This window comes from Haplochromis burtoni, unplaced genomic scaffold, assembly GCF_018398535.1.
Source record: "Haplochromis burtoni strain Fernald_Lab_line unplaced genomic scaffold, NCSU_Asbu1 Contig_24, whole genome shotgun sequence".
Lineage (NCBI taxonomy): Eukaryota > Metazoa > Chordata > Actinopteri > Cichliformes > Cichlidae > Haplochromis > Haplochromis burtoni.
Window position 1 is genome coordinate 1,609,085 of NW_024582385.1, and position 15,631 is coordinate 1,624,715.

The window sequence follows — 15,631 nt, forward strand, 5'->3', positions numbered from 1 at the left end:
TATAGCCAAACAACTTGCTGGAGTGCCTATAGAATTGTATATATAACCTAAAAGAAGACAATTAGGTCAATTACATGCTATGTTCATTGTAAATATTATTTATAAGGCTAAAAAGCCAGTAAAGTATACTTAAGGTGAGCCATAGTCATCAAATCTGCTGCTGTGTCCTCAGAAGTCTGGACTCTTGAGTGTACTTGCCAAAGAGGAACTAGCGAGCATGCAAGGACAAACTCTGCACTTTAAACTGACAAACGCCGACTGAAAAAAAACAACTCCCGGCCAATTCAAAGGCTGATTACTTTGATGGCTAAGGTCGAAGGATAGAATTAATTCATGATGCAGCACAGAAACAATTGAGTAATTAAAAATGTAAATTATTAGATATGTCAAATTTGTATTAATTCTTATTTTGGAAAACTATTCATAAATGATTTATTTCCACATTTTATTTAATGAATTGTCTGGCGTTTCACAGACAGGAGGTATTTCACTGAAATGAAAGAAACAATCAAATGTGCTCAAAGAAAAGGAAGCGCCAAGTCAAATTCAAAGAGTGTTCAGTTAGAACAAGAAAAGTACGACACCTGTGCTTGATGTTTGTGTAATGCCATTTTATTGAACTGTACCAGTAGCTGATGCATACGGAGGATTTTAACGACGCCATGCCAAAAGTTGTGAATGTAAACCTCGTTTATTTGTATATCCCAACAAAACAAACCTTACTTTTATTTAATTCCTGCGCGCATTTTCAGGCTACATCAGCATAGGGAGTAAGTCATCTTGACAATAATGCTCTTTGGTCATGGTATTCTGCCCTCTGCTGGTGAATATTTTTATTGCAGCACTTAGTTCCTGGTTGATGGGATAACACGCTTTTGGCGACTTTGGCTCAGCACGCAGCATCAACTTTTGAAAGCATGGAATTAGTAGGTTCTTAGTCTGGCAAAGAGGCAATAAGCGAGAATAACAGTGAAAGTCAACTGTGTTGGTTGCAGGTTTTGCCCAAGGCATGACTCTGTAGACTGTCCTACAGGTTTGCTCACAGTAGGCTTGCCAGCTTGCAACCGCCAGCTAAGCTAGCTAACTTGCTTGCTAGCTTCATTGCAATCCAAAATGACTGACTGCTGCGCCGCAGCGAACTGTGATTACCAGCAGCGGGGATCCGAAAAGACCACTCCACTTTTTAGCTTTCCATTGGATCCGGAGCGGTAAGACTTATGCTTATTTCATTGAGATGCAGCTAGAGAAACGAGTCGCTGAGCATGCAGAATAAATGTGTTGGCTACAGGCTGTTAGCACTGGCGTTAGCCTAACATCATGTTGGCTAATAGTGACACAACTCGGTGGAAAATGGCGCAGACTTAACGTTACTCCTGAAAGAAAAGTCCGTGTGAAATAAGACTCCGGTCACTCGTTCAGCCTCAGAAACGGACACCGACGTGAAAAACGGCCTTTTGGGAATTTCCTTTAAGTTCAGTCATTTCACACACGCTGAGAAGCCTTAGTTAAAAACTTTTTTTTGTGCTCTATTTAAATCACCATCAGTGCACAGCACTTACCATCCCAGCGGTGCGGCAATATGAGAATGACTCGCGTTAGCTTAGCACAATTAAAACACCTGCAATTAATAATGCTTTTGGTGGTGTTTTGGTTGTTGCTCACAAAGCTGCGCAGTTCCATAGTAATTTTCCATCGCAGCTCATTGTGTAGCGTATAAATATTACAATATTTAAGCAGTGTCCATGTGATCGCCCTGTGAATTAATAGTTATCTCGTCCGTCCTTTTAGCTTTTTGTTGTCGTGAATCATAACTGGCTCTGTTGACCGACTTACAAATAAATTCGAGAATTAATAAGGACTGTGGCTGAGTGACAGATGCACGCTAGCTGACTGAATCAAGGTACAGTGTCTGTGGACAGGAAGTCCTCCATGCCAGAGGAAATACTGCCTACTAGCAGATCATGAGGTCTAAGACACATTTAAAGGAGTTTGCCTTCAGCTTTGGCTTAAGTGTAAATAAGCGCCCATCTGATGTCAAAACAGCTAATAATGCACTACTAAAGCAATTTAGTAGAGATGAATAATAATAAGGCTGTGTCAGAGGGAAACGAGCGCATGTGAATCAGCCACGGCAGTCATTCACACTTAATTCATTTAATTTGTTCCAGTAGTGCCACCAGTGAGGCAAAGTGCAATTATGCGCTCTGAAGAAATAAAGAATAAAACTGCATTGGCTGCAAGTTTCAGTGTTCATAAAAACACAAGCAGTGCAGTCATAGTTCTGCTTCACAGTGAACAGCGTTGAAGTGAAAGTAAACAGGGGCTGCTTAGGCCAGATGATCTGAACTGTGCCACATCTACAAGGTGGACCCCGGTTTATTTGTGATCACCTAGCAGCTAGGTGAGCCTGAGCATAGCACGGGAACAGCGCCCAAACACTACACTCCAAATGCTCTTCAGCAGCTGCTGTCCTGCGTTAAGTAATTCATTAATCTATGCGACGTGTGTGTGTGCGCCACTGCTTCCAGAAATGGCCTCAGTTAAACCACAATGCATAAAATCATGAACCTCATTGTGCCCCTTAAGAGAGCTTTCCAAATACGTGTGTGTGTGTGTGTGTGTGTGTGTGTGTGTGTGTGTGTGTGTGAGAGAGGCGGGTTTGGGCGCTGTGACAAACTGTTCATTATGCTCACTGTGAGTGAAGTTCATCAGGGGAGTTGGGTGGGTGACGGTTGTGCTTGGATACAGCGCATAATTAAGTACATCCTAAGACATTTCAATGCTTTGAGAACCCAAATGATGTTTGGGGGCTTTTATGGGTTTTTTCTTTATGTTCGGTGTTTCGCTGGTGTCCGTTTTACTCTGTATTTGTTTGTGCCTCCAACAACTGACACCTTTGTCCTCTTGTGTTTTGCAGCTGCAACCAATGGTTGGAGAACTGTCTTCGTCCAGATTTGGCTTCAGAACCTCCTGAACAGCTGCATAAGCTTTACAGACTTTGTGCAAAGCACTTTGAGCCGTCTATGATCTCTCACCAGGTGAGAAGCGGGTCTGCTGCTCATTGCTCTCAGTTAAGATCAACTAACTAAATAAAAGGCTCTTTTGCAGTAACACCTACTCGACTCGGTTTTTAGACTTTTCCATTAGGTGGTAGAACCTGGTACCGGGTACTGTTTTAGTACCTACACAGCCGGGGTTCCAAGCAAGCAGAGGTTTTTGTGCCACCGACAGAATCCAGAGGGATTGTAAGGATGTAGTATGCAAATGATGTCACGGGGCTTTCAGCCCCACCCACACTGAGGTGACACTCAGACACTGAGGTGACACTCAGTGTGGGGCGAGCAGGTGCTAGTAGAGAATTCCAGTTCATTAGGTACACGTGGGCAGCCTGATATCATACAACAGCAGATTAAAAATCCCCATGTTTGTGCAGCTTATTGATGTCAAACACAAGTGCTTTTTTGCAAGCACATCTGTGCAATCAGCATAATGCAACTTAATAAAACTATAAAAGATTCTTCAGTTTTATCAACACCACTCAAACTATAAGTGCAAAAATCTGCTTTGTTTACAAATGTCAGATCATTTTGATTTCTTTGTTATAATCCCCTGTATTGACATTTTGATAGTAGAGAAATGCATCAGTGTGATGCTTCATATTTTTGTTTGTGTGCATGTTTGTTTTGTCAGAGTTCATCCAGTTGTGTGTTAAAGGAAGATGCTGTTCCAACAATATTTGACGTCACAAGGCCTGCGAACAATCAGTCGACCTACAGCAGGAAGCGAGCCAGAGATCCTGTAAGTGTCTGTCCAGGTCTTTGAATTGCTCTTGTTGGAATGTTTTTTTAAGTCAAACATTAACATCCTAAAAATGTTTAATTATCCATTTCACCAAACTAGTCAGAAGAGGATGATACTGCTGTGAAAAAGACAAAAGGTACAGTAACTGCTTCGATTCATTTTTTTTCGTGTATTTTAGCAAATGTGCTCGTGTTGTAAACAATGACGGACTGAATAAGTGTTTTTGAAATCAGTATGTCTTCTCATGCTTAAGAAAACACAGCCGCAGAAGTAACGGAGGAGACGAAAGAAGAGAGCGGATGTGGAGAGAACAGCGCAGCAAGTGAACTGCAAAAAGAAAACCAAACCCAAGAGGATGCAGCCACCTCCAAAGCAAAAGAGACTCTGAAAGTCTACTTTAAGGAAATCCTGGCACTGACGGGATTCAGCATCAACGGTGCAAACATCAATGCCGACGAGCCGATCGGAGGCGCGAGGGGTCAGCGGGCGCTCAGTCAGGTCTGTTTGGAAAAGATCGACAAGAAAGAGATCCTGCAGTTCAGCGAAGGTCTGATGCGAGAGGAAATCCAGAACAGCCTCAGGCTGGCAAGGTTCTTCTCCATTCTGCTTCAGGATGTGACCAAGATAGAAGGAAAGGAGCAGATCCCAGTGTTCATCAGGTCCGTCACAGTAGCTGGGTTTCCACAAAAGCACCTCGTCGGGTTCTTGCCGTGCGACATGGATGGAGAGAATCTGTTTTACATGCTCCTGTCTGAGCTGCGAAACAAGTGGGGGCTCAGAATGGAGCACTGCAGAGGACTCACTTATCTCGTTACAGGTAGCATGTGTCAGAAAATGCGAGATCTCACTTGCCGAATTCTGCAGGAGTTTCCGCAAGTCGTGCTGTCGCCAAGCGACCCGTACGCTTTCAACATATGGATCATTCGCTGCATGCCCGTGCCCTCCATCCAGACGGTTGCAGACACTGTAGAGGAAGTGGCCTCGTTACTCAGGAGAACACCAGAGCTGTGCAAGCGACTGGAGGGAAAGATCCAGATGACATACGGGCACATAAAAGGGGAAGTGGACAGGATCAAGGCAGCTATTAGTGGGAACTGGGAATACGGCACTGATGGCTTCCAGACCATGCTAGATATTCTTGAGCCATTCCTGAACTGCATCAACGAGATCATTTCAAAGGTAGATGAAGACACTGCTGAGCAGATGGCCAAGCTCAAGCCCATTTTGAAGAATTTCAATTTCATTATGACACTCGTTGTTCTGAAGAACACCCTCTGCTGTGTGAGCATACTCAACTCAAGTCTCAGGGGAATAATTAGCATCAGCAGTACTTTGCAGTACACAATTTCCAATGCCTTAAAGTTGGTAAGCAAATACCAACAAGAGCTTGCAATATTCCACAGGAAATGGTTTTCAGACGCAGTCGGTCGAGCGAAGAAGCTGGGAGTGGAGGTCACCAAACCGGAGATGGCTCAAGGGGACGCCACCGAGACGCCGCTGGAAGACTTTTACAGAGAAACTCTGAGCCGGCCCATCTTGCAGTACCTCGTCGCAGAGGTGAAGAGAGTGTTCAGCACAGAGATGGTGAGGATTCTCAGATGGCTCTCGTTGGTGCCGTCTTACATGGCCGACCATAATTTCAGCATCCGCAGGGATAAAGTAGCAGACGCCAACTTGAACAACCTCGCACGGCCCGACACGTTCTACGAAGAGCTCGGCTGCTGGGAAGTGAAGTGGAGGCACGCGAGCAAGCGCAGGATTCTTCCAACCACGGTCTTTGCTACCCTCAAGATTCCAGATATCGGATTTTACCCGAACGTGCAGAGCTTGCTGAGGGTCTTGGGAACTGTTCCCTGCGTAAACGCGGAGGCAGACGTGTATGGTCAATACCACATGGTGCTGGAGCGCTGCCACTCGTACCTGAGAGCCACGCCAGATGATCAAAGACAGTGCAGCATGGCGTACGTCTACGTTAACCAGGACGTGCACTTCAGTGTTGAACAAATGGTGGATTCGTATGTCCAGAAGCACCCAGACATCCTACTGATGCTGAAAATGGTGAGTTGATAAGCTGAGCAAATTTCATATCTGACCTTAATCAGTGGTGATCGTTTATTTATCCTGACATGACGTCACATTGGTGCCTGTTTGTGTTACAGGATGATGATACAAAAGAGAAGCCTCCACAAGGTGAGATTATGAAAAGCAAATCATGAAATAATTTTCTGCTTGTTGTTCACACATTATTTATGAGCCATTGAATATAGTTAAATGCAGCTGTATATAGGAAAAGTGCTCATTGTGCACAATGTAAGTAAGTAAGTAAGTGGTCCTGTAACAGAAGTCAACTGAACAGAACTTTATTCACAACAAAATACGGTCAGCATGGTTGGCCTCTGCACTTGAACCAGCTCCATGCTCGGCCTCCTCCAAGAAACTACTGCAACGTACACGAGTCACTGACTCAACAATGTAAGCCAAATATGCACACCATCATTTAGAGAAGCGGTCCCTAACCACCGGGTCACGGACCGGTACCGGGCTGCGAGAGTTGTGGCTCAGGTGTGAAATTTATGGTTTTCAGGGTTTTTATCATTAACTCGCTTTCCCTGGGTCTTTTCCCCTGGTGTAGTTGTGTCTTATTTTGAAAGAAATATTTACGCGTTACCATGGCGACCAGAGAGCATTAAGGGGCAGAGAGGAGGACATTACTCTCAGTGTTGTTGGTGCATTTCAGGAGGGTGCTGCTAATAAAGTTACACAATTACACAGTGAATTTGCATTTATTATTATATTTACAAAATACCAGCGTTTTTGTCTTGTTGTATCATTTTATTTTGTTGTATTTATCCGCGACACCTTAAAGGCCGGTCCGTGAAAATATTGACCGACATTAAACTGGTCCGTAGCACAAAGAAAGGTTGCTGGTTTAGAGTATAGAGTAATCTCATTATGTAATAAAACAAATTAACCACATTAAATCAACTGTTTGCTATTTAACTTTGGTGACTCCAAATAGGCCTGTTCGATATGATGATATGTATCTGATGACGATATAAAAACATCGTTTCATATCACGCTATTGTTTGTTTCATGGTGTCGCAAAATAAACTGTTTACGGCAATATTTCATCGTTTTGATGGTCACTGCAGCTATATTAATTTCTAAAAGTTCTCTCTTTCTCTTATATTTAAAATAACCACACTACGGACGGACAAGCGACTGTTTTTACGCGTTGTCGTTAGCAACAACGACGATAAACCCAGCGTGTGGCTCTGCCGTCCGCTTGTTTATTTTCCACATAAACCTTTCACAATAAAGCTGAAGATCCTGTTGAGTCTTTTCAAAATAAACTAAAATGATGACAAACGGAAAAACCAGTCAAAACAAACCAGGACCTTATTTCTAAATGAGGGGCTGCCTCTGTAGCACGGGCATGGGTTGGTTATGAAAAGTCTGACACGGACCAGAAAACTGTACTCTGGGACGAGAAGCAAAAAAAGAGCCGTCAGGTGCTCCAGATAACCTCAGACTCAAACGTTAGAGCACGCTTTCCCCCGCAGCACGCCGTGTAATAAAGACTCACAAAGAAAATGGCTGTTAAAACTATGCTTTTTCAGACATAAGTTGTATGCTCGACGCCAGGTACATGATGCCCAGCTGAAAACACTTCATGCAAGTCGAGTGTAAAAAATTTTTTTTTACATTTTTGTGATTATTTATCGTCGTTGGGACGATAAATGTCTTTTATCAGGATGTAAAAAAATTAGGTCATATCGCACAGCTCTAACTCCAAACTAACTCAGTGAGGTTGAAGTGTAAAACTTTACTCCGATTACATTCATTTATATTTCAAATTCAAATTTTCAAAATCAAATCAGAAACATTGCTCCTGTCGTTTCAGTGACTTCCTTTGGAAACCACGCAGAGAAGGACACTGAGGAAGAACTGCAGCTCATAAACCTGGAGATGGATCCAGACAGGCTTGTGGAGATGAAATGTGCAGAAACCGACAGAGAAGCTCTGAAGTCTGCGCTACAGGCCGCAGTGACCTCTGCATACAGCAGCCAAAGCAGGCTCCATGGTGACGCCTGTCCTCCTCAGGATGGAGAAGTCGAGTACGTGACCAAGTCTGAAATGAAAGAAGTTCTCAGTGTGTGCGAGAACGTTGTCAGGGAGGGAATCATCATGGAGGTGGGGAGCTCGTTCTTTTCCTTGTTTATTGACCGCGTCGTGAAGCTGGGCGAGAGAGACTATCTTCCGCTCTTTCTGCGGTTTGTGGACAGTTTCGATGTCATGCGCTTAGAGCTGATGGGATTCCTCGAGGCGGATCTGGAATGCGATGTTATGGTACAGCGTCTTATGGGAATAGTCACCGTGGAGTGGCATCTCGATTTGAAAAATTGCAGAGGTCAAGCGTACCTGGGCTCTGGTGATGTTTCCTACAAGCTGAAAGCCTTTGCTTGCAAAGTGCAAGAGAAGTATCCTCTGGCTATAAGCACACACTGCTCCTGCTATTCTTTCAACACGTGGTGGTCAAAATCCATCCCAGTGCCTGCTGTTAAAAGAGCCCTGGATACATTTGAAGAGGTGTTGATGTTTTTTGGCAGTAGCGTTGCTCTAGAAAAGCAGCTCGACCACGTGATAGACTTTGGTCTCAGAGAGAGCTACGAAAAAGTCCAGGAGTTGCAGGGCAAGTTCTGTTCCTGTTGGCAAGAGAAGCACGACTCTTACGAGGTGTTTGTGCAGATGCTGGAGCCTCTGGTCGAATGTCTGGAGAAAGTCAAAAACAACCCACAGAGATGGAAAGCGTCTGTATCGGAACTAGCTGGAGCACTTCTCCACAAGGTCATGGAGTTTGATTTCATCATCGCCATGGTGGTGCTGAAGAACGCGTCCTCTTTTACCAGAGAGCTGAGTGCTGGTATCCAGAAGGACCAGTTCACTGCTGCATCCCAGCTTTGTCAGATCAGCGGTATTGTGGCCACTCTGAACAGAGTGAAAACAAACATGAAGGTGTTTCACCAGAACTGGTTCGACGAGGCCTGTGCGATGGCACAGAGTCTGAGAGTGCAGATTGAAGTGCCTGAGAACTCTTTACCACGGGACAGCATGATAAAGCCGGTCGGTTATTATAAAGATGGCCTAAGCGTGCCACTGGTAGACAACCTGATCAATACTGTGAAGGATCATTTCTCAGAAGACCACAAAGAAGCTCTGAACTTCCTGTCCCTGGTCCCGTGCTCGGTCACAGTGAGTTACGTGTTTGAGAGCTTGAAATCAAAGCCGCCCCTCTACAGCAGCGATCTGCCCGACGCCGACAACTTCTTCACCGAGCTGTGCTGTTGGAGAGTGACGTGGAAGACCAAAGTGGCGTCCGTGACCATCCCGAGCTCCATATTTCACACGTTACGCCTGCCGCTCATGCAGTACTTTGGGAACATCAACACACTGCTGAGGATTATGTCGGTGCTGCCCAGCACAGCGCTGGAGGACTGCGGCGTTGTAATGCGTCACAAGAAGTTCCAAGAGTACCTGAGGGATACGAATCCCAAAGATAGGTCGCCGTGCTTGGCTCTGCTGCAGGTGGGCACGGACTTCAGCAGAGACTTGGACCGCATGGTGACCCAGTGTTTGAAGGTTACGCCACAAGCCTTGGAGGGTATCTGTCTGGTATGTGCTTCTGTTTTTTTAATAGAGTTTGTTTTATTTTGGGTTTCTTTAATGAACACTGGAATAATATACCTCGGTATTCTTACAGGATAAGGAATCCAAGAGCTTCAACAAGAACACTGAAAATAATATGGAAGGTACGGTTGCTGTGAGACATTATGGGTTTTTTTTGCCATGTTTCTAATACTTGTCAAAGTCACTGTGTTGTTGTTTTTTTTCTCGTTTATTAGTTGAATACATAAAGGTGGAGGCTGAGGAGCTCCAAATCCCCCAATCTCCAGACAAGATGGAGGAGCCCGAGCTGAAACTGGCAGATGAGAATGGGAGCAAAGGTGATAATCGTCAGAGTCTGGCAACACTTTTCCGGCTGGCTGCACTACTGGGGAAAAAGAATAGCACTCTTTGTGAGCTCTCAGAAGAAGACCGAGAACTTTTTGTCCAGGAATTAAGGATGTGTCACTGGTTTGGATGTGAGGGAAAAAACACATCTTCTATAGGCAGTGACGAAATGGTGAAGCTCCTCATGAATGGAATCAGAGACGTCATACTGAAAGAAATACAGGAGTCTCCTTTCTTCTCGCTCATCACAGACAAGGCTGTTAAAATTGGTGACAAGACCCATCTACCTGTTTTTGTGAGGTACGTTGGAGAGTCTGCTCCAAAAGTCGAGCTCCTGGGCTTTCTGCCGTTCGATGAAAACTGCCATGTTGATAGACAAGCGAACAACCTCGCAAAGATTCTCACAGAAGACTGGAGCTTGCCTATGTCGCAGTGCCGGGGGCAGGCATTCATGCAGCTGGGCCCAGGTTATCAAAGCTTGAAGAAAATGTCTTTGGAATTCCTCAGGAGCTACCCGCTTTGTGTTGTGACACCCAGTGAGTCTTGTGGCCTTGCCCATTGGCTGGCGAGAAGTGTGCCTTGCTCATCGGTTGCAAAAATGCTGGATGTTACAGAAGACCTGCTGCTGTTCTTTGACGAGTCTCCGAGTTTGGAAAGACAGTTGGCACAGGCTATCGACGGGCTTTTAAATATGCCAAGGGAGGCCCTGGAGGAAATTCCAGAAACCTGTTGTTCGAGGTGGAAAAAGAGGGAGGACTTCTTTGACATACTCGCTGACACACTAGAGGGTGTTCTTAGCTGCCTAGACGCTGTGAGCTCTACTGCCACAGGTGCCAAATCAATGCATGCACAAGTTTTGTCTACTGCTCTGAGAAATATGGATTACATCGTCACCCTTGTAATACTGAAGAACGCGTGCGCTCCTCTTCGTAACTGTAGCACTGTTTTTCGCTGTGGAAACCCTGCTGATATTCTCTGTGAAGTGGAAAAAATCCCCTCCGTCATAGAGATTCTCAACAAAATGTTAGAAAATGTTAGCGCTATGCACTCCACTTGGTTTGAGCAAGCATTCCAGCTGGCGACCAGGGTCGCTCCGGAGCAAGTGTGCTTCTCAGAGGAAGCCAACAGCTATGAATCACCGGAAATATATTACAGAGAAAATCTCAGCATCCCTCTTCTGCAAAGTCTAATTGATGAAATGAAGTACAGCTTCTCAGACAGCCACCTAAAGGCTCTGTCAGTCCTGTCGTTGCTGCCTTCTTGCAATCCACAGCCTGTATTGTCCGAGTCCACATACAAGCCTTTCAGTCTCTACCTTACAGATCTACCCGAGCCCGAAGTTGCCGAACAAGAGCTCAACACCTGGGCAGCCATGTGGAGGGAGAACTACCAAGATGTTGCTCTTCCAACATCCATTGCTGAAACGCTAGTCCACCCCGAGTCCAAGAGCCATCCAACTGTTACCTTACTGCTTAGGCTAGTAGCTGTCCTGCCTAGTGTCAGTATGGAGTGTGATCTGATGAAGACCACCCTGAATTCGATGAGGGATCTGTTGAGAAACACTGTATGCAAAGGAAGCAAAACAGATCATGTGATGCTCCTCTCTCACTGCACAACACTAACGAGGCTGCCAGAGGTCATTGAGAAGTGCGTGGAGGTTGATCCAGAGAGCAGCCCATGCCTGTCCCAGGTAACTTTAATACACTCTTCATTTTGATTAACTAGCTCTGCCGTTAATTCATCCCACCAAGTGTTCAAGTCAAGAGTCTTTGCCAGTTTGGAAAAAGCTGCTATTTTATAGCTCAAACGACTAATGCAGCCATAGCTGCATTAGTCAAACAAACAAACTGCAAACAACAAACAACTCACATGGTTGTACATTTATTTTCAGGTAATGGAATTTCTGCAAAAACACAGGCTGGACAGCGGTAAGTGCTTTATTGGCAACAAAATATCGGTAGAGTAGTTCTAACAGACACCAAGAGTAGAAATTTGTGTGTGTGTGTTAATTAATATTTGAATACATTTGTTATCTTTTAAATAGCCGCCATTGAAAGAAAACCAGCAGCCCCAACAGAGTCAGATGGCTCCAGTGTAGCAGAGAAAGCCAAAGACGGTGAGGTGAAATCCGCCGAGGATGACGTGATACCGGAGATGGTTCCAGGACTGAGAACAGCCGTGTCCTTCTACGAACCCCAGCTACGTGAAGAAATCCTCAAGGAACTCTGGGACTCTCAGTTCTTCACAGTTATAACTGAGCAAGCAGTTGCAATTGACGGCGAGCTCTATGTCCCGTTGTGCATCAGGTACTTGAACAAAGAGGACATCCAGTGTGAGGAAACGCTGGCCTTTATCCCCTTTAGCGAAGACCCAGCCACCCTTGCGAATGCTATCGAAAACGCCCTGTCGGAGAAGTGGGGGCTCAACATGGAGTACTGTAGAGGTCAGGCCTCGCTGAGTGTTGGTGAAGTGGGAGCTCAGATGAGGGCTGTAAGTTTAGCGATAGCTAAGAAATACCCGCATGCCATTAGAACTGTCAGCTCTGCTTTGTCTCTCAACGTGTGGCTCGCTAGGTCTTGTCCCGCCGAAGAGGCAGCCGATGGAGCGGTTCTCATCGGTAAGCTGTTGCATTGGCTCACAGAAGACGCGAAACGCCAGAACAAGCTGGAAGACGTGATCATTCAAGTGTTCCGGCGCGATGAGGGAAAGGGCAACGAGTTGAGGGACAGGCTCATGAAGAACTGGGAGAAGAGTCACGACATGCACGAGGTGATTGTAGATATCCTAGAAGCAATCATGCTGTGCTTGAATGAGCTGAAAGTGGAGGGCAGCACTTCAAACCAGCAACAAGCATCTCAGTTCTTTGACACAATCAGAAACTTTGAGTTCATTCTGTCAACGGTGGTGCAGAAGAACGTCTTGGTTGTTACAAAAAAGCTAAGCCAGTCGCTTCAGGGCAAACCCTTAGATATGTTGCTCGCCGTGAACAACTTGCCTGATGTCAAAGCATCCCTCAGTAAACTGAAGAGTGATCTTGACAGCCATCACAAAGTGTGGTTTGAGGAAGCTGTTGCCCTGGCGTCTAAACTCCACGTTACGATGTTGCATTCAGCGCTCCTCGAGCCGTTGAGCGAGTTTTACAAAGAATCTTTAAGCATGAAAATTGTAGAGCATTCAATAGCAGAAATCGATGACCTCTTTGCAGAAAAGGTGTTGGATACCTTAAGGTGTCTGGAGATTGTGCCTTACGCAATGTCCAAAGTAGAAACCAGCATTCTTAGTGGTCTTGTGTTCCGCCTGTACAAGGAGGACCTGCCAGATCAGGCCTCCCTTCACTCTGAGATGAAGTCATGGAAGGAGAAATGGTTGGATCCTCTGGCAGGCTATCTTCCAACTACTGTGCTCGACACACTCAAGACGTCACACATTAGAAGTTTCAGCAACATTGAAACTCTCCTCCGACTTCAGGTCATCTTACCGTTTTCAAGGAGGGAGAGCAACTTCAGGCAGGGAAGGAGGAGTTTACAGGAGTTTTGTGAACAGGAAAAGAGATCCCTCGCTGAGCTGCATCCTCTGTAGCGGCTAGCACGTTTGAGCAGTGAGAGTCAGTGCGATGTCACCCCCTACCATACTGAAGAACTCGACACAGGTGGAGGTCCCAAGATCTGAACTCAATATTGCTGTGTACATTTATCGATCCGAATTCTTTGAGATTCCCTTTGGTTATAATCATGCAATGTCCTATCTTATGCTTTTTTGGTTTGTTTTTATTCTGTAGTTTGTACAGCTGTACTGCCAAGTGGGACCAGTGTCTTGGCAAAAAAAATCAAGAAAACAAATGATGCTCCACTGACAGTTATCAATGCTTGTGTGCCTTGATGCAAAACTAATAATTCACCCCACCAAATCATAACACGGATGTTTAAAGACGTCCCATTGGCATTCAAAAATACTTGTTTTTTTGGGTTTGTTTGTTTTTCATTACCAGAAATGACTATACTGATTTTTGTGTCACTGTTATCAGTTGATTCTAATGATTAAATTGCACCCTTGCATTTTACTGGGCACAAATAGAAATGGTTAGCTCCATCATATCTGTTTCCTGTCTCTTTGCAGGAATGAATTTGCTGTAAACTTATCTTTGAAAGAATGTTTCCTTAATAGGAAAACCTTCATATATATTTGTCAAAAAAGTAATAAAATGCTCCAAAAAGATGCTTTGGGTCTTGGACTTGTGGTTTCCTGTCTTTGTACATGAGGTAAGAACTGCTTTAAGCCTGTTGCCATATCAGTGTGTTAACACAAGATGGCGCAATGGGGCCATCAGAAATACTTGACTGGTGTGAAGTGACTGATGAATGCTGGGATGTGTGGGGTTGGTTATAATGTGTATGTTTTCTTCTGAGCCAGGTTTTATAATAACTATGCGTTCTTCCTGAAGCTACTTGATGATACATCCATGATTGCTAAATGCTGGTCAGACTTGTATTCAGTGGAGCGTGACTTGCATGATTCACTTACTGATCAACAAGGATGTGGGTTTAAAGGGAGGTTTGTTATTAAGGTCATACAACCACTAAGTTATCTGTGGACAGCAGGTAAATGTGTGTTACACAATTTCTGTTTGTCCTCCAGCTATGAGTAAAAGCACTGCAACGCTCGGCATGTAAGAGACTGCCGGCTACTTTCCGCTAGTGATGCAAATCGGCGCTCTTTGCCTGCATTGTTACAACTACGCTTTGGTTAATGTGTAATGCTTTCAGAGTAGATGCATTGTGTAGGTCTGCTGCAGGGCATTGTCTGACTTTCTTGTCAATTATTTGCTATTAATTCCAACATGGTGAAGAAGCAAAAATTTCAAAAAACCCTGCCGCGCAGAAAATTGGAGAAACAAGGTTATGTAGCTGTTAGCATTTAAGACTTTGTTTGAGCAGTAGGTTAATACTTTCTGTCTGGCTGTTGGAACAATGGCAATATTGTTGCTCCACATTATAAACTAAATTTAAAGTGGCGTTGCACAATATTTTAATTTCCTCTGGGTTATTCCAAGTCTTCCTGGGAACCTGCTTATTTACTGACAGAATCTATACTGACAAACACCAGAGCTTGTTTCAGATCTGATCAGATTTTCAGTTTGTGTTTTGATTTGACTAAATGACTTCTGTGTCTGATTGTTTCTGTGACAAAGTGCCTACATTTCCAGGTTTCGTGACTTATTGAAACACGTTTGCTGACATGAAAAGCTTCTATCATCTAACATTTTTTTTTAAAATAGTCACGTATTCTTCCTGTGAGCAGGAACCGCACGTCTCCCTGACAATGGCCCAATTGTCGGTGCCCAGCTCGGTGTGTAAGGAGGCTCTCTGTCCCCTCTCAGCTGCTGATTCTGCCTCTGCTGTGGGCCACCAGCCACAGGGTTTGAGGGCCTCGCTGAAGCAGCACGTATATATGCTGTTTTGCAATAACTCTCCACACTCCTCTGTGAGCTGTACACCTCCTACAAGCTGCGCTTTATTTATTTACATGCTGGATGTGGAGCTGGACGCTGTTGCTCTCAGGTGTGGCCCGTACGTTTGAGCATAAAGAGCACATCCTATTGCCATAATTGACCCGTGGACCGGGTTTCCTGCTGGAAGTCAGGGTTCTGCGCTGATGTAAGATCCGTGACACTCTGTAATTATGTCCATACACAGCAAGGATTTAACTGCACTCTGGAGGGAAAGACAGAGGGCTTAAGTGGATTTTATTTCAAGGTTCCCTTTCAGGGAAAATTGGCAGCAGGGGCAAGAATTCAGATCCTTCTTGTACTAAGAGCAAA

At 44.7% G+C, this 15,631-nt stretch overlaps 1 protein-coding gene across 1 annotated transcript; it reads left to right on the plus strand.

Annotated features, from left to right (window-relative positions):
* Window positions 1–817: 817 nt before the first annotated feature.
* si:dkey-250d21.1 lies at window positions 818–14,028 on the plus strand. Its single transcript, XM_005926864.3, has 11 exons — window positions 818–1,208; window positions 2,918–3,038; window positions 3,691–3,798; window positions 3,901–3,937; window positions 4,055–5,859; window positions 5,961–5,991; window positions 7,706–9,474; window positions 9,563–9,611; window positions 9,705–11,503; window positions 11,705–11,741; window positions 11,858–14,028. Exons 1-11 carry the CDS (start codon window positions 1,114–1,116, stop codon window positions 13,390–13,392), a joined length of 7,386 nt encoding a protein of 2,461 aa, XP_005926926.1. The 5' UTR covers window positions 818–1,113; the 3' UTR covers window positions 13,393–14,028.
* Window positions 14,029–15,631: the final 1,603 nt, after the last annotated feature.

What these genes read in the sequence shown, in the direction of transcription:
- si:dkey-250d21.1 (XM_005926864.3), top strand. Translation starts at nt 1,114, where the DNA reads ATGACTGACTGCTGCGCCGCAGCGAACTGTGATTACCAGCAGCGGGGA. An exon ending in TGCTGTGAAAAAGACAAAAG is followed by an intron (nt 3,938 to 4,054) that starts GTACAGTAACTG and finishes CTCATGCTTAAG; the next exon opens with AAAACACAGCCGCAGAAGTA. An exon ending in CCTTGGAGGGTATCTGTCTG is followed by an intron (nt 9,475 to 9,562) that starts GTATGTGCTTCT and finishes GTATTCTTACAG; the next exon opens with GATAAGGAATCCAAGAGCTT.